Source organism: Halyomorpha halys, unplaced genomic scaffold, assembly GCF_000696795.3.
Source record: "Halyomorpha halys isolate HHAL.00 unplaced genomic scaffold, Hhal_1.1 Scaffold1003.1, whole genome shotgun sequence".
Lineage (NCBI taxonomy): Eukaryota > Metazoa > Arthropoda > Insecta > Hemiptera > Pentatomidae > Halyomorpha > Halyomorpha halys.
In genome coordinates this window covers 163,326-173,712 of record NW_027106990.1, presented here as the reverse complement: position 1 = coordinate 173,712, position 10,387 = coordinate 163,326, and the positions used below count along the sequence as shown (strand labels likewise).

Sequence of the window (10,387 nt, the reverse complement as noted above, 5' to 3'; positions counted from 1 at the left end):
GTTAAAAATATAAAATTTCAATTTATTTTATTTTAATAATTTTTAAATTATTACATAATATTTAACAAAGGACAATAACATAAAAAAAATAACTTCTTGGGCTTACCTAACTAATAGTCAACTCTAATAATGATAATATTAATTATAGGAAGATCGTTGATTGACTGTAAATAATATATAAAAGGAAGATGGTCCTTTAAAGATCTTTTGCTTTCCATCATTCAGAAAGCACTGAAAAGTGGGATGAAACGTTGGCTCACAATAAATATTTTGTTTACTATTTGAGTTATTCTTACCGCACCCAGACCTTCCTTCCTTTTAAATAATAATTATAATTTCAATATTTTTTAAAATTAATTTTATTTTTAAATAAGAGTGAGTATCAAATAATAGATGGACTCCCAAAGATTCAATATTGATAAATTTTTTTTTTTAATATTTATTAATTGCTATTTACAACTGTACATTATAATACATTTAGTAAATCTGATCTATGATATATTGGAGTGTTACAGACGTGTAGAGAAACTACCCATTGGTAGCACTCTAATGACATTTTACATTAGCTGGTCTCGTGGCCATCTTCTTTTCAGGTGCCTCGGAGAATTGTCAGGTATGGAAGAGAATGCAAGATTAGAAAGTAGTGGGTTTGAGTGGTTAGAGAGTTTATAATGTATGGAGTGATATCTGGTTTGGGCTAGATTGGTTACATAGGGAACATTAAAGTCTTTATGTATGATTTTAATTGTGACAAAGTAAGGAGCATTGAGGACTTTACAAAGGATTTTGGATTGTAAGGATTGAATACAAGAGAAATTCAAAGGTTTAGTGGAGCCCCAAAGCTCAACCCATATGTCCAGATTGGCCTTATTACAGTCATGTAGAGCAGTCTTTTGTAATGTGTTGGAAGTTTAGACCGTTTGTCAAGTAAGTGCTGAAATATTCGAAATCGACATGCAGTTTCCTTTTCAGTCTTTTCAGTCTTGTGTGAGGATTCTAGGTTAATCGCTTGTCCAAATGTACTCCAAGCGGATCTGTTCGACAGGGGTAAGAGTAACATCATTAAATGAAACTGTAGGGCAGACAGTAAGTTTACGATGAAGGGTAAAGGTGATTTAATGGGATTTGTTGGAATTTATCTTAATCCTCTAATTACGACACCATTCTTCGAGGGCTGTGATATTGAATTGGAGATTTTGGGATACGATTAATGGGTTATTATTAACAGCGAGCACACATGTGTCATCGGCATACGTGGTGAGGATAGTGTTAGGATTGGTTGGAATGTCAGCTGTATAGACGGTGTAGAGGATGGGACCAAGGATACTACCTTGAGGAATATTGATAAATAACAACCAAATTTTCATGTAATTACATCTTTTCTTTCCCTTGCTTCATATTAAGCCAAACGTAAACAGAAATTCGAATCATGATGAGGAGGTTCTATTAAAACTAGTTATATATTCCATGAAATTGTGAATTTCGGAATTGCAGCATGAATTTACATATTTTGAGTTTTTTTTTTTAATGAAATACAATTTGTGTTAATTTTTGAGTTTCAACTATGGAATCATTATTAATATTTTATGCTCATTTATTTAATGAGTTGAAGTGAATAACTCTTCCTTAATAACTTTCTTTATTTTAATTTATCCTTTATGTTTCGGGGCCATCGCCTCATTATCAGGTACCCTACAATACAAACTGATCAACAGAAGGTGAATAAAGACCAAAGTCCCTTAAGAACAACAGGGCTGTTAGAAAATCCAAAGTAGAGACCAGATCCATGTTGTTGCACATTTTATTCCATTATGTGACATTTTTATTAAATCTATTATCAATAAAATTCATTATCTATGGAATAATGCATAGAGATTTAGTATTGCACAAAATTATGCGTTTTGGTCTTACTGGGTTAAGTTGCACAATTTTAATTTAGTATATTTTGCACTTTTCAGCTTAAATTAGATGATTTAGGTTTTAATAGCATAAATTGAATGTTTGATCCACATTTCCTTAATCTTAAATTAATTTCTTTATTTTATAGTTTTTTTCTTTATTAAACTTATAGTTTTGAACAGAAAAATAAAGGGTAAATTGAAATCTATTATAAGTTCTCATTATAATAAGGATAGGACAAGTGCAAAATATAAAGTTCAAGTGGAAGGAAAGACGTTGGACTGAAAAAGGATGAGCTGAGGGAGTGGCTTGCTTCCACCTAGTGGCAAGATATGATCTCCAAAAACACCTCCATCGGATATGCATCACGGACTCACCGACATGCCTTCTATGCAATATGGATGGAGATCATATTTTAGTGTATTGGCCTAAAACATTCAACGAGATGTAAGCCAACTCAAGGCAAAAGTATACTTATATTGGGCAACAAGAGGGGAAATGGCTTAATAGTATATTATTTCCTGTGGTGTAGGAAAAAAAAAAAAGATGAAAATTGTAAATGATTTACAAGAACATACTCACTCTGGAGGACAGTGATAGAATTTCTGAACTAGAGGTCTGCAGCATCTGTAAAAAGTTAAAGAATATATTGTAAAGATAATTTTATATCCATGGAAGTTGTGGGAAAATTGAATCATACAATTTGTAACCATCAACAAAAATAAACGAAAAAAGGAGGATGTTGTCAAAAATGAGATCATTATTCAAATAAATCTGATGATTTAATATTTAGGAAGGTTTAATTATTATAGTCTATCATAATTAAATGTTTTAAGGTAATTTAACAAAATAAAAATAGAAAGGTTTAAACTTTATGAAGCTTGATAATTATTTACAATTTATAGGTTTGATTCTTTTTTAAAATGGATTTAGCTGCATTTTGTAAATAAATAACTTGTTTGATTCCATTTAAAACATAATTTAAGGATTTTTATAATTTTGAATGTCAATATTATTTATATTATTTTAGTTTCTAATTTATATGTTGGCCAAGGTCACAGTTTAAAGGAAACTCAATAATAACCCAAGTGGAGAAGCCAAAGTGGCATTGAGTATATGTGAAACTATAAAACATTTACTTATATGATTAAACTGAAGGTTATCTAATAATTTAGAGGGTATAATGTTGAAGTTTAGTAAAAATCCATATCTAAATGATGATAATAAATATAAAATCTTCAATTATCATACTATCAAATTTGATTGAGTTCAGTTTTTGCCATGCCTTTGCACATTTAACTCCTCAGTTAAATTTTATATTATGAAAATATAAGTACATGAAGTTTGTGTAGAATAAAAAGTATAAACCCTGAGTTAAACTATGGCTCATTCAACTAAATTACATTGATATGATTAAATTCATAATCTATTCAAGTTAATGTGTATTTTCAAAAAGTTGAAGACAAGTGAAACAAATGAATGTCTATATAGGGCCTGGAAGATTGGAAGACATAATTTTATTTTAATTATTGTGACTTTTATTTATAATCAAAATATTTTCTTGTTAAAAAAAACAATAAATCAGATATTCTCTTCTGGAGAAAAGAAAAAAATCATTGAGATAGAAGTTTCCAATGATAATAACATACGTAAAGTGGTTGGAGAGATAACTAGAAAATATCAACAGCTTTGTAAATACTGTGGAAACTCTGCCACCTAGAAGAAGGGTGGCAGAGTTTCTTCATAGCCTTTTGTGATATAAAGCAACACTTTTCATAATATTTTGCACTAGTCCCGGTGGAAACGATTAGAAGTTTCAAAGACTTTCTGATAATATCCTGAAAGAGTACTGCTAGGAACACCCAGCATTGTTAGAACAGAAAAGTTTTATAAATTGAGCCTACTCCTAGGCTTATTGAGTCCAGGTCAGTGAATATTCTCAGCAATGGCTGAAGAAGAGGGAAATTTGAAAACAACAATTAGATACTAGAGAGTGGAAAAAAAGAAGAAAATTAATTTAAAAAATGAAATATATACTTACAACGCTGAGGGGCTGTGGTGTTGGGGTTAGTGACCTCGACTGTAATTGGTCTTCAATAGTTAATGCTGATGTCTCGTCCTGAAATTTGTATTAAGTGAATAATAATACAAACAAGATTGAATTCTTAGATAGATGAATCCAGATAATGGTGTTTCAACAATAGAATTAAAATTAAAAAAATATAACTGAGGTTGGATAAGCAGCTATAACTAATTAATTACCTCTGAACAAGCTGGTTTGTTTGAATGATTTACTTGTAAGGATTCTGTTTCCAAGTTCCAATCCTGGGCATAAAAAAAAATATTCAATATATTACATGTAAAATAAAATGTATCCAATCATAAATTTCACATCAAATGAGTGGTTAATCTTAGTAGGATAAGTATTTGATACATAAATTCCTAATGAACACAAAAATTTATATAACATTATAATAGTATACAGTATTATAAAATATCCTAAATTACTCTCAGATGGCAATGACTCTATGGAGAAAAAAGGAATAAATAAAATGAATAATTACTTTACTGGCCCATTCACAGACATGCCCCAGCCTTTGCAGTAGCTGACCGAGTCTAGCACTGGGCTAGAGATGTCATCCTGGTCTAAAGTTTTATACAGAGTGATTTTAAGCTTCAACTATGCAAATGTGGACTAGTGTTTAGAGTAATTGCTGCTTGTGCTTGGAGAGGATTGTCCACATCATACGACGATATTCAGGAGGTACCAGTGTTTGAAAAAAGAAATTATGAACTTAAGGATGCTATAAGAACAGGTTTTCCAGCTTCATTGGTAACTGAAAAAATATTAATGCTGTTCAGAAATTGCTTGAGGCAGACAGGGGAATGACCTGCCATCAAATACAGGAGTTCTTGGGCATTATAGGGCATGTCTCATGGTGCAATGAAATAATGAAGTTGAAAAATTATTAAGCATCTAATGTAAAAAGTATAGTAAACAGTGATGAAACTAGGCTTTACCTCTGTGGTGTCCCAACTAAGACTCAGAGCAAAGCTGGGTGTTTGAAGATGAGAATACTTCTGTGACTGTCTGGCAATCTAGTTCTTTTAAGAAGAGAATGGTAGTGGTATTTTTTACTGTGAGGAGTGTTGTGGAACAAGTGGGTGGCTATAAATGCAGAAGACTGTTACAGACTAGAGGTACAATGAGGAATGTAAGTGGTGCAAGCTCTCCAGGAACTTCGGCCAAGCTCAAGAATGGACTCATGGTTTCTTCACCTTGGTAATGGTCTAGTCCATTGTTCCAAAGTTTGCACAAAATATTTCACATACAAAATATTTCCCCAGTACTGGAATAAAGCTGTTAGAGCACCCTCTATACATCCCAGATCTATCTACAAGCTCTCTGCAACTTAGCACTTTTCCCTCAAGTGAAAAATAGGGGGCATTACACAAATGATTCCCTCTTAAGTGGTTGGGAAGAGTATTTGAGGGGTCAAATCATAAAATAAATGTGGCAGGATAACTTTGAAGACCGGTTTAAGAGGATGGAGAAATGTATTTTGTGTGGCAGGAACTATTTGTAAAAATTGTAGAAACTAAAGTTGTGTTGCAAACCTCTCCTAGTACCCTTTGTACATACTACATTAAACTATAAAAATTTCTAAATTAATAGTTTGCAGCTTGGTAATTTCTGGATCAAAAACATGATAAGTTCGCATTATCTCTGCTATGTCATGAACAATAAAAAACTTCTGACCAATTACAAAACTCTCTGAGCTCCTAAAATTAATGAAATTACTGCAATTTTCGAACAGACTCTTATTTATCCTCATAATATGTACTTTAACTGCCTTTATTTTGCATTAAAAATTTGAATACCAGTTTAATGTATGTAAATGTAATAAAATCTTCATCAGAACTGCAACTACTCATAATTATATTAGTAAACAAAGTTATTGGAACTCAACACAGAACAACAGGTAGACAGGTGAGGCCACCAGAAAAAGTGTTCTTTCACTCTCTGCCTTAAAGTGTGGTCGACCCCTAATCAACTGAGCTCCTTATGTTATTATTATTTTGGTTTTTCTGAATAGTTCTTCTTTATTAACCTTAATATTTATTTTTCTTTTATAATCTTTCATCCTCATTTATATTTGTCTTTTTGTTTTCTTTCCTTTATATAATTGTTTATTGTTGCTAGTATAATTGCTTATTACTTTTTAAAATGGTTAATTTAAATATGGTCATAAATATATATTTTTCTTATGAATAAAAAACTTACCATAGTAAATACTAAATATTTTTTTTGATAAAATAATAAGATCAAATAATCACCTTGAAAGAAGTTTGAGAGTGTATTGACACTGTTTCTGGTTTCGCATCAGTACCCATATCCTGAAAACTTCCCATTACATTAGCATGATAAAAACAAATAACATGAAGACGTGTTATATAAAATAAGTATCGGATACCTGCACATCATCAGGTTCAACTTGAGTGGCTCTAGTGACCAGAGGATTCAAGCATGCTAACAGATATTGAGCTGTTGTATCACCAGACCGGTTTAGATAATTGAAGATGTCATACTTCTCCTCAAGCCCTGTGAGAGCACTGACAATAGGCTGTGGCACTACAAATTGATCCTTAATTATCAACTGGGCCAAATTAGTTAAAACCTTGGCTACATGCTCTTGGCAGAACCTGTAGTCATCCCTTAGCCACACACTAATAAATGAAGATCTCATCTGAGGTAGATGATCTGCTAATGAGATAAGGGCAATGAATGATGCTAAGTCTCCCTGAAGAAGACTGTAGAAAAGAGATAACATCAGTGTTTGTGCTGTTGTCAGCTCCGTAGTACAGACCACTGGAGAATAGATGGAATAAGTGATAGTAAAATCGACTGCTGCAGCCATCTTAGAGGCAAAGGGCCGGCAGAGGTCGATTGACTGCCTTTTAACATGGACATCTGTTAAACATAAGAACTGAATATAACTAATGAAATTTGTTTTGTTCCTGACCACTAATTAAACTTAAATTTTCAACAAGTTCACATCTCATCAGGTTTTTGTAGGTCATTGAGTAGGATTCTGTCAAATGCATGAGGTAACTTAGTAATTTGCCAAAAGATATATTGAATTGTATTGCTTACATACAGAAGACCATTTTCACCAATCTAAAATTAAATAATTACAGTGATAGATTCTCTTTGATTCAAAAAATGATTGTATGACACACAGGCTTTAATTCTTCCACATTTTAAGTTCCTTGTATTGTTTATGTAAATAGGTCATGTAAACAGTGAGTATAATGTTGAAATTGTAGCCTAACTCTATATTTATGAGCAGAGAAAAGTGCAAGCAACAAGTGGTTTTTAGTTCCATAGAGAAAAAGTGTGTTTAAGCTTATGTGATCAAGCATCCTGTAATCTACGAACAAACATTGAGCTATTTATAAATAAACAAAAGTAATGTATTACACATTCAATAAGGAATTTCTTTAAGAAATAAGGTAAATGACAAGAGAAATATAAAATTCAATACTGAACAATATTAAAAGTATTTTATACTTCATTAAATAAATCTATATCAATATAATTACTTCTGATTTTGAAAGTTTTAATCAAATTCGATTATCAGTATAAATATGCAAGAAATAAAAATCATGTGTATTGCTGAATACTTCTTTTAACAATTAGATCTTATAAATTAAAATTATGACAACATGAGTGATTCATCATAAATTGAATGTGAACAATTTACTCACTGTCCATATTAATTAGAAGATATAGAACAAAATATAACGATTAATGTTCTAACATGTAAATTTGAACATAAAAACCGTTAACACCAAATGAAATTAACATAGAAGTCTTAAGATGTGAGACAAGTTTATTCCAACGAACATCGTAAAACACTAAGGAAATATCATCATATCATTAAAACATTTCAGTTAATTGAAAACAAATTAATAATTTAATATCTTATCTCATTAAACATGTCATACATAAATACAAGATACATTAAATGTTTCTTATATTTATGGACAATTTTGAATTCGTGAATTGCTCTACGAGGTTGATATCAGAGTCAGGCAAAACTTTTTTACTCAAAGGACTTTTTTAACAAGTATCTAAAAATATAAAGAAAATAATCAAGTATTTTGAGAGAAAAGTTTTTATTAAAAACTAATATCAAGTATTTTGAAAGGCAAGTATTTCAAATACAAAATACTCTAATGAGGAGACGGTTGGGGGTGCGGTCAGTGAAGAACACCCATAAGTATAAAACCATTTATTAGTTCCAACGTTTCGGCCAAGATTTCAAGTCTTCATTAGGGCTGCTTGAGCGCGATCTTAAGGGGCCTCTACATGTTGGCCAAGCCGTGGCGAACTCAGACATGCGCGAGCATGTGGATGGGGGCCTGGCTTAGCTAATACGAGTTGGCCTAAGCTCGTTGCCGATCCGTCCAGAGTCGGTTTTTTGGACCCAGATCAAAGGGGGTTCGTGAGAGCGCTCGTGTAGCATCTCCACCATTGTTCTTTGTCTAGATACTATTGAGAGCTGTTAAGAGGTTAAAGGTGTTTGCTGTTACTTTTTATAATAAGTTTTATATTTAATCTTATTTATTTATATTTAATCTCCTTTCATTTTCTTTTTTTTTGTGATAAAAATAATATAATCCCAGTGCAATAGCTGGAACCACTTATACGTCCGCCATGCTTGCTTCTCTTAAAAGAACTGACATGTGGATGGTCCGCTCTTTGTTTACCAAGAATTTGTCCAAGCCTCCGATTCGTGGCGAGCGGCCCCTTTGAAGGTACGCCCGCTACACCACCTGCGAGCAAATCTCTTCTCCACGGGGCCGACTGGAAAGTTTACAGGTCAAGTGTTACTGAAGCACTACCAGCCAAAGTGCAATACCGTCCTCCGGATGAGGTGGAATCAGCAGTGGAGGCAATCACCAACATCCCGAAGTTCACTCCTGTCCCCAACGCCATCAGGAAGCCACCGAAGCACAACCTCACTCTGATTGGCCAGAGGAACAACCTACGCAATGTCTTCCTGCGCACGTGTGACTACAGCTTGAAACCGGCCATCAATGCGATGACCCGGCAGATAGCCTCCCTCACGCGTGATTGGAAGACAGCGCTCTGGCATGACCAGCTCTGAAGAACACATGTCCTTTTGAACATCTTCAACTCGTGCATACGGATATCGTACTTCCCAGCGGCCTGGAAACGAGCGATCGTAGTACCCCTACTCAAGCCTGGGAAGAAGGGTGACTCCCCTGAGCAGTATCGCCCGATCAGCCTCCTCTAGCTCATGAGCAAGGTCTTCGAGCGGCTCCGACATCATCATCTCATGGAGCACTGCAGGGAAGCCGATGTAATACCACCTGAGCAGACTGGTTTCCAATGAAGTGTCGCATACGATCATCACCTGGTGAAGCTGCAAGCCCACACCATAGAGCGGATGAAGAACAGTTATGCGACCACCTTTATCTCCTTGGACTGCAGCCAGTCGCTTGAGACCGTGTCCCACCCGCTGCTGCTCCACCGACTGGAGGAGTTCAAGTTTCCTACCGCCCTATGTCGATTGGTACGAAACTACCTGAGTGGAAGATCATTCGTCGTAAGAGTTGGTGAAGACTTGTCGCCTCCAGTCCCCACCACCTGCAGAGTACCTCAAGGCTCGGTGCTTGGACCTCTACTGTTCGTCGTTTCCACGGCACCAGTAGTCGCCATCAAGTATCGAGATGCAGTGGTAGCAGACTATGCCGACGACATCGGTGGCTATGCTTCCAGGATGAGAGCTGAACTGGCCCTACACTATGCACAAACTGCTTCTGCCACCATCGCTGCTGCTCTGAAGAAGGACGGCATAAAGGTTAATCCGTCGAGGACGGATACCATTGTCATGTCCTTCCAGAAGGGGAAGAAGAGCAGGCTACCCTAGCAGTTCGTTGTGGATGGTGAGGGTCGGAAACTCTCTAATAGCATCCTCTACCTCGGCGTGACTATCGACAGGCATCTCACCTTTCCAGTCACGTCAGGGAGAGACTTAAGCTGGCCCAACAGAAGTTGTATAGATTCTATCACCTGCTCACCTCACAGCTGATCTCGCTCCGCCTCAAGCTGAAGATCTACAAGGTCATCTTACGTCCGACCCTGCTCTATGATGCACCACTCATGCGACACCTCTACAATACCACGTTAACCAAATTGTAGAACTTCCAGAATTCCCTCCTTCAGCGAACAGTCAGAGGAACCACACTCCAACGGGCCAGGAATGGAGTAATCCGCGAGGAGCTCCAACTCCTATCTGTGCCGGAATGCATGGGTCGTAGGTACATCAAATTCTGTGATGGGCTGAAAGCCTGTGCCAATCCCCTATTCCGAGAAATCGCTCCTCCACCGAGACCTGGGAGGTGGCAAAGCACGGTCCCCTTGGTCGACGTCCTCGCCGAGGGAAGGAATTCTAGC

General features: G+C 35.4%; 1 protein-coding gene across 1 annotated transcript in view; it reads right to left on the bottom strand.

The window, feature by feature from the left end:
• LOC106687739 (ankyrin repeat domain-containing protein 1) overlaps nucleotides 1-7,805 on the bottom strand; it is a 10,699-nt gene extending 2,894 nt beyond the window's left edge. Inside the window, exons 1-6 of the mRNA XM_014431776.3 lie at nucleotides 7,669-7,805; nucleotides 6,375-6,871; nucleotides 6,238-6,297; nucleotides 4,162-4,224; nucleotides 3,941-4,018; nucleotides 2,482-2,526 (exon numbers count right to left, since the gene is read on the bottom strand). Coding sequence (XP_014287262.1) covers nucleotides 2,482-2,526; nucleotides 3,941-4,018; nucleotides 4,162-4,224; nucleotides 6,238-6,297; nucleotides 6,375-6,871; nucleotides 7,669-7,675 — 750 coding nt within the window. The 5' untranslated portion in view covers nucleotides 7,676-7,805. The remainder of the gene's footprint in view (nucleotides 1-2,481; nucleotides 2,527-3,940; nucleotides 4,019-4,161; nucleotides 4,225-6,237; nucleotides 6,298-6,374; nucleotides 6,872-7,668) is intronic.
• Between the last annotated feature and the right edge of the window lie 2,582 nt (nucleotides 7,806-10,387).